At 49.8% G+C, this 13,320-nt stretch overlaps 2 protein-coding genes across 3 annotated transcripts; both read right to left on the bottom strand.

The window, feature by feature from the left end:
- Positions 1–86: 86 nt before the first annotated feature.
- On the bottom strand, positions 87–1,241 carry LOC122371580 (heterogeneous nuclear ribonucleoprotein A3 homolog 2-like). The gene is made up of 2 exons (XM_043348004.1): positions 889–1,241; positions 87–664 (listed from the first exon to the last, which is right to left on the bottom strand). The coding sequence occupies exons 1-2, from the start codon at positions 1,035–1,037 to the stop codon at positions 319–321; spliced, it is 495 nt and encodes a 164-aa protein (XP_043203939.1). The 5' UTR covers positions 1,038–1,241; the 3' UTR covers positions 87–318.
- Positions 1,242–5,261: 4,020 nt separating this feature from the next.
- Positions 5,262–11,415, bottom strand: LOC122371579 (P2R1A-PPP2R2A-interacting phosphatase regulator 1-like). Of its 2 annotated transcripts, none has more exons than XM_043348001.1 (7): positions 11,266–11,415; positions 9,609–9,801; positions 9,081–9,186; positions 8,632–8,778; positions 8,103–8,258; positions 7,462–7,718; positions 5,262–7,198 (listed from the first exon to the last, which is right to left on the bottom strand). In XM_043348001.1, exons 2-7 carry the CDS (start codon positions 9,782–9,784, stop codon positions 6,736–6,738), a joined length of 1,305 nt encoding a protein of 434 aa, XP_043203936.1. In that variant the 5' UTR covers positions 9,785–9,801; positions 11,266–11,415; the 3' UTR covers positions 5,262–6,735. The 2 variants fall into 2 exon arrangements, with proteins under 2 accessions (XP_043203936.1, XP_043203937.1); XM_043348002.1 differs by lacking the exon at positions 11,266–11,415 and adding an exon at positions 11,162–11,234.
- Positions 11,416–13,320: the final 1,905 nt, after the last annotated feature.

The raw sequence follows: 13,320 nt of genomic DNA, 5'->3' as shown, positions 1-13,320 counted from the left end.
TCCGAATGCTCCGTGGCATCAGGTATGTCCGAAGTTAAACGTTGCTCAAAGAAGACTGTATAGGTCATGGAAATTTATAATAAGCATTGATGTATGCTGGTGTATTTATATCAAGAGACATCCTTTAAACATCATATCAGCACAAAAACAAAGAGAAATGACAACACACAAACGTCAAACACGGAATTAACGCCGCTAAAATGACAAAGCGTCCGTCAAGTTATAAACACGTAAAGCTAAAGACAAGGACACACTTGCTGCATGATACTGTGCAATGAAGTGAATTCTATGATTTTCTGACGTTCGCTGTGGGATAGCTCAGAAGTATCCGCCGTTATATCTGCCGCCGTATCCCCCTCCCCGTGCTCCAAAACCATCAAACCCGCCGTACTGCCGACCGTAGCCGCCGTAGCCGCCGTAGCCGCCGTAGGCTCCACCGCGCCTGCCGAACCCGCCGTAGCCACGGCTGCCGTAGCCGCGGCTGCCGTAGCCGTAGGGAGACCGGTCGTAGCCGCCGTACATCCCACGGTTTCCGTAGCCGCGGTAGGCGCCGTTACCGAAGCCAAAGTCGTTGTTGTACCCGTTCAGACCGTACCCGAAGCCACGGCCGCCACGACTGTTGCCATAGTAACCTCGACGTCCACCGTACTGGCCCGGATAACCACTGCAATAAAAGCGACATAGTTTTTGATGTTACAATACCATATACCATTTTCAATTTTAGCCATTTCATTGGCTACAAGCTACGATATCGAGATTCCAGCTTTCATAGCCAATGACCGAATGTTATCAGAAAATTACGATATTACATGCGTTCATTTCGCTTCCGAAAGTGCAAACAAAAATAAAAAACACATGAAAGTCGAGACAAAGTGCACATCAACTCACCGTCCGAAGCCGGCTCCTTGTGAATAGTATCTGTTGGCCTCTGTATCCTGGTCCCCACTGACTGACGATGGAGCGGTGTCGTGGTCCTCCTTGTCCTCAGCGGCAGCCGCCAGGGCCAGCGTCACAGCCAGAACCACAATCAGCCTCATGGTTCTCTGCTGCAGGTAGCTCGGGACTCTGAGAAGAGATACTGATGCCACTCTGTGCTGATCGACGGTTTTTATACTCCAAGGAGGTGGGCGCAGCCTAACCGCAGACTGAGCTTTGACCTGGTGACCGCGAGCACATTTAGTTTTCAGTAGACATGGAACTGTAACTACGCAGAGCCCGAAGCGTCTTGCGTGTGAGTTAATTGCCTGAGAAGGACGCGCAATTAGGAATTAATGCTGAAGGAGGGTATGTAGGCGCATATGTAGGTATACGAGTACACTATACATATAGGTACGTCTTAAAGCGCTTTCCTCCTTGCTGCCATAACGTCTTTTTTAGATAGGTATAACGCGCGTCAAAGACGCTGACCCAGCATATAATTTAGTCGAATCGTTTAGATTAGAACAATTGTGATTGAGCATCAAAAAAGTTTCGAGTTTCAATATGTGTTCTGTGATGTTTTAGTTCCTTTAGTTGTGTAGTTTAGTGTTAGTTATGTTTAAGTTTTAGTTAATTTTTAGTTACATTTAGTTTAGTTCGCGGCCTAAGAGCCGCTTTGTCTACAATGTCGAAATAAGAAAAAAAAAATGTTCGCAGCTAGGGTTGCACTAATTGCTTATACTACCTGCCTTGTCATATCATCAGACATTATCATCGATTATAACACTGAAATAAATTCATTGTATGAAAATATTTGTTATCAAAGAGATTAGGTGCAGATTTGGTGAGAATTAGGTGCATTCGCCAGATCGCCCGTGCAGTGGCGGCGGAAGGTATTCTAGGATAGGGGTGCAAACGATATTGAAGCGCCCCTTCCCGCTGGGCGCCCCTTACCATATACACGGTTGTAGTAACACAAACAGTGAAGAGACGTTTGACAATGTGTTGTACCTGTTAACACGTTCAGAATTACAGTTTTTATGTAACGAGAAATAGTTAGGTACATTCCATAGCGTAAATGTAACCTTCATAATGTTCGTTTAGAAACAACCTGATCACCATATCATAAGATTCTCCAAATAAGGCATATCGAAAAGAGTTCCACGGTTCCAATACCTTCGTGTGGACTAGTGAATAACCCGCGCCCCAGTGGCGGTCTCAGCCAACTTCGCCCTAGTGGGGGGGGGGGGCATATGTTACCACCCACCTCTAACTCAAAAACTAAGAGGGATAGAAAGACGTGGTAAAAAGCAGTCGATAGCTCTTAATACGTACGTTTGAAAGTATTTCGATCATTTTTCATCTTAGAGCAATATTGGGGTCACTAGAGGTCATCAAAGGTCAAAATTTGCCAATGGTCATTATATTTTTCAGAAAACATGCCATTATCTCAGGAACTATGGTAGCTAGAAAAACGCATGGAAAAGCAACCGATAGCTTTTGAACTGTTCACACACACAGCTTTTGAACTGAACACACACAGGCGCCCCTCTTTCGCATGGCGCGCTTCTCGAGTGGCTGCGCCCTCCTAGCCTTCATCGCCTGGCAAGATTATATTCGACAGGGTCGGCAGCATCTGCCTTTGTTTCAGATAAGGATGCCCTCCACTCTTCAGCATATCAAAAGATACTTTTCCCACGTCATTGCCACCCTCTTCGTGTCACAAGTGCCTTTATCAGTTGCGGTGTCGCACTGCTCAGCTTTATGGCTGCCACACCTCTTAACTTCCTGCCTCCTCTACAGATTTTCGAGGCGCCCCTTTCCATAGCTTTAGGGTGCAGCTGCCCCCCTTGCCCCCCTGCTTCCGCCGCCACTGCGCCCGTGGTGAAAACGACTATTAATGACTTAAGGTCAATGTCTTCAAGGTCAAATGAGGTCAAACGGTGTCAAATTTGCCATATGAGGAACTATTTTGTGTTTACACCCTCATAACCCAAAAAATTAACGGACGATTTTCTTATATCTTTCACTACACGACATCACATATATTTTGAACATATTTTTAGAATCTCTAATTAATCCAACCATAGAATGAAAATTAGAACTTTGCTAAGAATAAGATGTCGTCCGGGTGAGGCGCAGGGATCAGCAGACGCGAAAAGTGTTTCAGTCGCATTTTTTTACAACCTCGTAACTCAAATTGTCATTGGCGAATTTTCGTATTTCTTTGACCTTCAGATTTCCTTAAATTTTTTAGTCTTCACAGAGATTTTGACGTATGTACTTACCCTAAATCGATCATTAGCAGCGGTAAGCAGCGCAACGTAAAGACGGAACCGTCCCGCGCCGACACAGTCAGGTCAGGCGGCGAGTACCTATCGGCCGGCGCCGGCCGCCGCTCCGGCGGGATGTTTGACTTTACATACAGGTGCTACGAGAAAAGCTGGGGACCGATTTGCATAGGTATAGCTTTCACGGCACAATGTGCAATTCAATTTTAGGAAGGTACTGAAAATTTGACACCTAAATAGAATGTTTACGGAGTGAGTTATTTGCGAAGAATAGGAGAGGTGGGCGAAATTCTCCCCCCTTCCACTGCACGTGTTAAGCACTTAAATCTTAATTATTTAGTTTATTCGTCCAAAAATGTGACAAGTAATGATCTCACCTAGGATTAATTTGTATCTGACCTTTTGACATTGCTGACCGAAATACTGTCTAGGGATTTTTTACATTTCGCCATTCCGGGCGCCGTTCGTTTGTCGCGTGCATCCCAACGCATAGGCGGCGGAACGGGGGGGGGGCACCGGGGCACCGTGCCCCCTTTTGATTTGGCATTTTAAAATTAGCACTATGAGCGTTGCATGGAAAGAATGGGACCAAAAGTCGGCAGTGTGTAAGACAGAACTTGAATTGAAGGTGTTCCGCCACCACTGTCCCATGGAACCGAATAGGAGGGAGGGTGAGAGCGACCGCCGACCACCCACCTCCAGTGACCAGTCTCGATGTAATTTGTTCGGCGCGGCACCGCCGCATGGAGTGGTTAAACATTTATTAAGGTGTCAGCGTAAGCATTAGCAGCCTGTGTGCAATGCAACTGGAATAATACACAATTTGGGATCGATACGTATCGGTAGGTTTCTCCGCAAAAAATTATTCAATAACGCGGTCGCGAGCTTCGACGATTTCGTTAGATTCCGATAGCCAGTTCAGTCGACTCTAGTCTCGACGGAATGTTTTATGAATATCTTAGCTAAAGACTGTGATCTAAGACTTGAGAGTGTGGAATCGGGGAGCGTAAGCAGCATAACAGAACAGTTCTTCACAGTACACAGTACGCTTCATGTCGTATAGGTGACGTGACCTCCTCAAAAAGCGTCTTTTGCTCGTTGCGTGCTCACTAATCACCAAACGAGATCATATGCGGCACTCGAGGATTGCCGTCTGTTGAACCACAGCTCCCAAGTCCATAAAAGGCATTGCCGGGTCATAGCCATTATTATTTACTGTGGGACGCGCATGTCTGTGGGCCATTGGTAGTGTCTACCGCGCAGGTGACATGGCCCCACGTCAGCAGGGGGCAAGGTCACGGCAGTTTGGGTGTCACGGCAGGGCGGGGCCGCGCTTAAACCTACAGGACCAGACGGCCGGTGCACCGTCTGCCGAAACAGTCGTCCGTTTGCGGTGGTGATAATTTTATCGTGCGATGCGTATAATGCAGAAGGTGAAATTAAATCTGGGTTCGGTGGGAATATGAGACCACTAAAGCGACACCTATGACCGACTGCACGCACCACGCCTACACTGTTAGAATGTTTCCCATGCATATGAACAGCGGAAGCGAATGAAAGGAAATTAGCGCCAGGATTAGCATCCAAAAGAGAATACTCAGCGTGCGTCAGTACAAAGAAGACAAACGACATAATTCCTGTGAAAAGTTGGTCCGGTTATAGCCGAGGTGACTGACGCGCCTCTGCCACTAATGAAAGGTCAACCCCGCCCACCAGTAATTCGGTGCACTGGAACCTCGTCACTCAAAAGGGAGGACAGAGGCCTGAGGCGGGATAGTAACGTGTGACTCTTAGCAATATTCCACCTTCCGCTTCATTTCGAATCGTCATGGATTGTTGCCATCTCCTTTTAACGAGTTCTGAGACACCGAAAAATGCGAACAGGCGTTCGGATGCACGCGAAAAATCATCTAAAACACTTAACCTATAGGTGAAGCCCGTGAAGGTCATATACAAAACATTTGCCAACAACAAAGCCCTAATCATCGTCAATTATGCTCGAAATACGTCGATAAACTCATAACTACCTACACAGCTCTTCACAAAACACGATTCATTTTCGAAAACATGTCTATTCTTTCAGCAAGGTTGAAAGCACGGCTGATATTTGTCCCAATGAGGAAGGTACTCGTACGACGGCCCAGCCAGTCGGGGCCTACACAAAAAGAAAAAAACACTACCAGCCGTGCGCCGACAGAGCGAGCATGCAGCGCGCATGCGCATAACGGAGACGGAGGTCCACCGGTCACCCTGTGCACTGATACGGAGGCGACTCCACTTCGAGATAACACTGGGCGCACTGACGGGACAACATACAAAAGAAAAACAAAAACATCAACGACTTGATCGCGAAAAAACGCGGTTGGGGGTTACATGATTGCGCACAATGAGAAAATGACGGTAGCTTGATTACACAGAGAACTCTGGGCGCTGGCGGCGCCGCGCACAAGTCACGCGTCTCTGTCGTTCTCGGCAGAGGTAGCCCGGCAGAGCAGAGCGGGCGGGCCGGGCGGTACCCCGTCCCATGACTAGCAGTACCATGAAAACGTGACGAGGAGGGCTGCGAGAGCGTCGGGACCAGCCCGGCTCTTCACACGTACACCAGACACAGAGAGGAAGGCGGAACGGCGGCCCATCGCCGGCCCAGGCCGCTCGCAGCGCCTAGTCAGCCGCCGAGAACGATCGGCGCTCAGTCCCAGCGGCAACAGCCGACCCGAACCAATCAGTTACACAATCAAATGCCATCGAGTCAGCGCAGCCGGCAAAAATGCAACAACCAAAGGCAAAACTCACTACTCGCCACTACAGTTTAATAGATTTCGACCACTTTCACTTCATACTCACTTCAATAACGTGTGCCGTATGGCTACAGCGCAGGCAGAAAAGTCTGTGAACCAAGCACGTAGGCTTCGAACACAGCGCCACCTATCCATCGAAGATGGACTCGTGCGCAGTAGACGACGCCGGTAGCGCTCTCCGTTTGCCCAAGGAAGGAGACAACGGGGCAGTGGGATCGACTCACAAGCGAGCGAATCTAAACAGAGATCTGAGCATCAGAGAGACTCCAGAGACGCCCCTCTGAGACAAAACCAGCGAGCGTCTCCGCTAAGCGTCCACACACCACTCGGGCGCGTTCAGGTCAGGTCACAGACACAAGTCCTAACCGGGCCGGCCGCGCGATCCGGCACGGCTCTCACAGAGTAAATCACAGGGCAGCACGCGGCAGCTAGCAGACCGCGCGCAGTGGCGGCGCGTCAGCCGCCGCCAACACAAAGCGCTGAACACACAGAGATGAGCCGACGAATAGAGACGGACGCCGGCGGGTTAAATACGAGGCTGAACTCCCGCGGCAGCCTTCCATACAGACGGCACAAGCTCGATCTCAGCCTACCGTTACTTTGTACACGAGCTAGAGCGCCTCGTGGCCTGCCCGGTCCGCCCACAGACGCCTCGCCGTCGTCTCCACTCTCACGTCCTCCCACCACACCGAGCAGCCCCGTCCCACAGTCGACGCTACCATCACAGCCTATATGCTCTGCCGCATATACTGGGCATGTCCGGGCAGCCTCTGCCCTCCCGTGTCCATCGGCATTTTGCCGTCTCCGGCGCCGCCCATTTCCATCGCCACAGGTCGCACGTCCATACCCATCACCTTCTCCGCTCCACCGCCGGCGCCGGCCGGGCCGCCGCCGCCCCCTCCTCCCGTCTCCATCGGCACACACGAGTCGTCCATTTTGTGCGGCGGCGGCGGCGGCGGCGGCGGCTCGTGGTGGCCGACCGCCTTCAGCCGGCGCTCCGACGAGCGCGGCGACTCCACCGGCCGGAACACGCTCGAAGAGTCCATCGTCTCGGCCAGCATCGGCCGCGGCGAGTCGTCCTGCTTGTAGGAGAGGCCCGGCGAGCCGACTGACGACACTGACTCCGGGGTACCCACCGAGCCGACGGAGCCCGCCTGCAGCGCGCCCACCGCCGCCTCCAGCGAGGACGTACTGCCGGACGGGGAGGGCGAGATCAGACCGGGGGAACTGGCGGAATGATATAGCGGAGATACAGCAGACATGACACGTAATGCTCGGAGATTCGTCTTCAAGAGCACACACATTCTAGATGCAATGACCAGCCTCCTTCCACGAGCATACCTTTCCTGGGTTTAGCTCAACATGGCTCAGCTTCCATCAGAGGACAAAAAGTACTCTAAACGTCTCACATCCCTCATGAGCACCCACCGTTTCCCAGCTTCCCACGTCCTCACCTGTAAACCAGCGGGTGTGGCACCAGCAGCCCGCCTCCTCCTCCCCCTCCCGCCGCGCCGCCCGAGTGGAAGCGCTTGTTGTGTCCCGGCGCCGGCTGGCGGTCGTCCAGTTTTCGTTTGACGGCGTTTCCGAGCGTACTCGGCCGCAGGATTGGCGACATGCTGCGCCGACCGCTGATGGCCGCAAACGGCGAGCGACGCGTCGGAGACGGCGACGGCGACGGACTGAACGACGGGCCGCGCAGCCGCTCCGGAATCTGAGGACGGTGGGCCGGTCAGCATCGAAGGGGTGCCATGGATAGCAATAGCGATATTGTAAGCACAAGCTAGCTAACGCTACAAACGAATTTACGCTTTCAGGATGCATGGACTCAGTTGGGTAGGTATCAACTTATAGTGCACTGCGTACTGTGATATGGCTACCATGGATAGTAGATGTAAAAAAGCAATTTAACATAACTGTGAAACTGGTGACAGTATGGTAAAAAAAAAAATTGTGATAGCGTCACAAACCGACCCGTAGCTTTTCTTTTCGCACGGACTCTAGCAGCCAATCAGGTCAACAGTGACCTACGAGAGTATCATATAACTACACGAGTGGTAGGTCCCCACTCGCGCCAGCAGCGCCTCCCACACCTCACCTGCGGCGAGAAGCACGGCCGGCCGGCCGGCCGAGTGGGGGACGGTGTCGAGCCGTAGGGCAGCGCCGACGGCTGCGGCATGGTGAGATGGAGCGGGTCCGTCACCGAACGACCGCCGCTGCCGCCCGACTTCTTCAGCGAGTCGTCCCGAGAGCTCTGCAGGTACGCGGGGCATGGGACAGGGTCAGAAGGGTTACCAGACACAATCAGATTACAAGACACAGGGCAATAGAGCAGCACAGACGATGATCATATCCCATGGTAACATGACAAGTTAACAGCTGTACGCAGTAACATCGGCTTGCGCACATTCTGATCATGTTTACCCCAGTCCAGTGCTACGACGAAGTTAGTTGGCCTGCCTCTCCGCACTCCTCATCACAGCAAGGGCAGTCCCACTTCTCAGCACCTTCCCAAGGCGAGGTTTCTGTAGCTGAGCGACCCCAACCCTACCCTTCCCAAGCTCCATAGTCTCCATACTATCACAAGACTTGCCAGAAACCTTGTCCTATGCTTTCTCCGTGCTTACCACGACGAGATCCTCGCAGCTGAGCGACACCTGCAGCGCAGCGTGCACACTACGCTCGTGTTTGATCTCGGGGTCCTCGAGCCCGGCCTCCTGTCGGATCTGCATCAGTCGGGACGGTGTGCGCACCCCGCTGCTGCTGCCTGGAGACTGCGGGTGAACGGGGAGATATAGGCGGGTCAGAGTGGGCCATGAGGTGGATTAGATAACACCAAACTTGTGTTGAAATGGGCGCTAACTAACTAGTAATGACATCCAAATGCATGGCAATGTTACTGTTGTAACTGTTAGTTACTGCGTAGGATTATGAAACTAGGTTCAAAAAGCTTCCGATCTTGTTGTTATAAGACCGGATATTTAGGACCATCTATTTAGCACGCTGCGCTCGTGCCATTGACTAAAAAATCGGTAAAAGACATCGCAACACTGTCCTGCTGACGCCTGATACTCACACTGGGCGGAGCCAGCGGACTGAAGGTGGCACTGAAGCGACGCACGCGCGGATTGTGTGTCTGGCTGGAACCGCCGAAAGAGAATAGCGGCGGAGAGCCGAAACCCCTGCAGAGGAGAGTAAAAAAATGTAAGAAAAAGTTGAAACATGAGAGCCAGCCCTGTCAGATAATGGCTATCATCGCTATCATGACCTATAAACTTAATTTGGCATTCTAGAATTATAATGACACATAGCATGAAGGGCGTTCTTCAATATATGTATTCTTGACTTTGGTTCAAGGGTGCGACGACAGCGAGGCTGCGCTGGCTTAGTAATATTTGTACTTTGCAGCATCTTTGTATCTTAGCACCAAAATAAAAGACAAAAGAGAACCAAAATTATGATACACATGCGTCTATGTAGAGACTACATACACCTGTCAGTAAATGCATGTTATTATATCACTGTAAGTATGGGCTTAGAACCTTGAAAACAGAACAAAACACTTACAAACTGCCAAATCACAATTGGGTAGGGACACTGATACCTGGAGGCAGAAGTGGAGCTGCAGCTGATGTTCTGCGCCTGCGACACGAGCTCGTTGATCATCGGCGCGCTGGACGACCGTTTGAGCGTGGATCCCGAGGAGGCAGTGCCCGTGCCGCCCCCTCCACCACCCTGAGACGGTCCGCCGCCGCCGGCCGGTGTCGGGTCCACGTCCATTGTGGCAGCTCTCAAAACTGAGGGGGAGGGGCCGGGCAATGAAGGCACTGATAATGAAGGCACAATGAAGGCTCATCATGATCTTTTGTTGGGTATCTGCTGCAAGAGACTGCATCAAACAAGGACACAGGGAATAACTGTACAAATTACCTATACTGAATGCATTGAACACATTTTAAGATGTGTCTATCAAAGTATTGTTTGCATATACATATTTTCAAAGGGAAAGGCTTATCTTCTGCTAAATGTAAATGAAAAGGTACCAATGAGAATAGAGTAAGCCCACTAAATGGCTAACAGCTCATTTCCTTGAAACTGCTCCAAGTATATCTGGGCCTAAAGTCTCTAAGATATACATAAAGCACCTAACTACACATAAAGCATGCATAAGTAGTACATATACTGCCTAAAGTAACAGAGAATACCAGAGGCAACATGCATCTATAATTTATCAGCATCAATGAATAACCTACTAGCAAGAAACTTGAAAACCAGCAAGCTGGCCAGGCTCAAGAATCCAGGTTTGTTTGCATTACATCAAATGAGTTTAGTAGCTACCTACTGCCTAGGTTAGAGTGAGGACCCCTCTAGCTGAACTTATTAATTAGTAAGTTTTACAAGTCACATTTTTCAATGTCACCCTTCCCAAAAGAAAAAAAGCTCAATTAATGACACCATCAATACCAAAATAGCAGTTTGTAATGATAAAGTGGTCTGTACCTCTACATTGGAAAATCATGGCTTCCTGATTGGTGCTTGCAAAACACCTCCACAGTTCACAGATCATTGTGTAAGATAATCTCAAGTTGAAGGGTGATTGGCTTCAAAAGATTTTGAACTCAAGGGCTGGGTCCAAAAAGCACTAAATTGATATTAAGGTAGCAGTAGAGTATGATTATCCAGCTATTTATCAATTAGTTAATTGATTGATATCATTAATAAAACATTATTAAATTAATGTGTCAATGCTTATACAAATTGTACTTGGTGTGTGATGTCGGTTCTCAGGATAAGATAAGGAAGTTCATCATAGAAGAGGACCAGGTCAAGACCAATCACGAAACAGGCCACTAGGTTTCCGAAGAAACAGCTGACTGAAACTGAAGCAGCATTCAAACTTTAACCATGACTTTTGATCATTGATTTTAGCTGATTTCATGCCTTTAACAGCACCAATGCCATTAAGAAAATAGGAAATCCATCAAAAATACACATTACACATGGCATACCTATCTCAACAAATATCAGCAGATCTGAACTATTTGATCCTAATTATATTTAAGTGAAAAACAGATATCTTAAATTTAAAACAATTCCATCGTATCTTTCTGACGAAACACAACAGGAAATGGAAGCGCTGAATCACAAAATCCTCACAAAATTGCTTCAGTCACGTATGGGTGCATAATGTGGCGCAGTGACAGAGGTCACTTGAAGGACTTCGTCCACTGATCTTCGGGTTGTAATCGCTCTCGACGTACCTTCGATCGGTCCAAGAATTGGCTTGAAACAAATATGGCTTCAGTAACCTTCAAATTAGCCTTCAAACGACAAAATATCGCCGACGACCGAGCAGATTCGTCGACGACCAACCACAAAAATTCTGCACTTCGGTTCATCTCAGTTTACTCGTTCGGCTTCTGCACTTCCTTGATATTTTTAGCGCGACTAGCGGCTATAGTTTGAACTGCTTTCGTTGTTTCGATGTCAGATCAAAATATCAATTTTGTTAATAGTTTTTGTAATTAAAAAATTCAAAATAAATTTATTAGACTTGAAAAAAGAAAAAAGAAGTCTTTATTTTCATTTTAGTTCAAAGCTGATATTAAGATTTTAGAGCGGCCAAATGCAGTGGGAACGGGCAGCAAAACCAAGGGGTTTGGAAGTCAGAAATCGTGGAAGTGTGTGGATAATTTCAATGTGGAATGAAATCCCACATCCTAAGAAAATATATGCCGTTAACAATGCGCAAACCTTCAACATTCGTCATCATGCCAGAACTTACCTTCAACCTTGAATACCTTACACCAAAGGAACGGTAACTCCGCTTCATCCCATCCGCCCCTCTGTGACAGCGTAAATTGGCAAGGCAAGACATACGAACGTGCAGGGGCGGCGGATTCCGGGGGGCAGGGTGGGCAGCTGCCCACCCTGAAAAATCTCAGGGTGGGCAAAACTATCTTTTTGCCCACCCTGTTCTGGGTGGAGGCCCTTTGCTCGGAATAGAGGGCCGCAGGCCCTCTATTCCGTTTTTTAGGGCCAGCCATGCTTGAAAGAGGCTAAAGGCTTCCGTGCAAAAAAATGGCACTTTCATGCAAAAGAAGGTTCCCTCAGGGTCACTTTGCAATGTTAAGATGAGGCTCTGTCGTGACAGAAGACCCTCCCACTTCCCAGTCCCTGCAAAGAGAGGCCCTCCCAGAAACGGAGTAGGAACTATGTGTACGTAGGAGGCCCCTGTGCAAATGGGAGGTCCTCCGTGTACAGAGGAGGCCCTTCCTAGCACAGAGGAGGCCCCCTGAACAGATGAGGAACTAATCGTGCGCAGGAGGCCCCCGTGCACATGGGAGGCCCTCCATACACATAGACAAACCGTAGTATACAAAGTAGACAAACCGTAGAGGAGGCCCTTCCGAGTACGAAGGAGGCCCCCTGAAGTCTGAACGGAGGAGAAACGAAACGTAGGTACGCAGGAGGCCCACGTGCACAGGGAGGCCCTCCATCTAAAGCGGAGGAGTGTCGGATACAAAGGAGGCCCCTTCCTTGCACATGGGAGGCCCTCCATGTACAGAGGAGGCGCGTAGTATACAGAGGAGGCCCTTCCGAGTGCAGAGGAGGCCCCCTGAACGGATGAGGAACTAAACGTACGCAGGAGGCCCCCGTGCACATGGGAGGCCCTCTATCTAAAGCGGAAGCGTGTCGGATACAGAAGAGGCTCACGTCCACATGGGACCTCGGCTATAGCCTCACGGCTAGCTGGGAGGACAAAAAAGTCCACATGGGAGGCCCTCCATGCACAGAGAAGGCTTCAAGGCGCGTAGTATATAGAGGAGGCGCTTCCGAGTACAGAGGAGGCCCCTGAACGGAGGAGAAACGAAACATACGCAGGAGGCCCCCGTGCACATGGGAGACCCTCCATGCATATAGAAAACGCGTAGTATACAGAGAAGGCCCTTCCGAGTACAGAGGAGGTCCCTTGAACGGAGGAGAAACGAAACGTAGGTACGCAGGAGGCCCACGTGCACAGGGAGGCCCTCCATCTAAAGCGGAGGCGTGACGGATACGAAGGAGGCCCCTTGCACATAGGAGGCCCTCCACGTACACGGGAGGCGCGTAGTGTACAGAGGAGGCCCTTCCGAGTACAGAGGAGGTCTCCTGAACGGAGGAGGAACTAAACGTATGCAGGAGGCCCCCGTGCACATGGGAGGCCCTCCATGTTAGATATGTCAATCGGATACCAACTTTTGGGTATACCGATACCAAACCGATACCATCTTGGTATTTGATATTTCAAGGCTAATTTATTTGGTATTTTGTTG

Source organism: Amphibalanus amphitrite, unplaced genomic scaffold (assembly GCF_019059575.1).
Source record: "Amphibalanus amphitrite isolate SeventyFive unplaced genomic scaffold, NRLGWU_Aamphi_draft 001260F_arrow, whole genome shotgun sequence".
Lineage (NCBI taxonomy): Eukaryota > Metazoa > Arthropoda > Thecostraca > Balanomorpha > Balanidae > Amphibalanus > Amphibalanus amphitrite.
The sequence above is the reverse complement of the archived record's forward strand: the minus strand, read 5'-3'. Positions and strand labels throughout refer to the sequence as shown.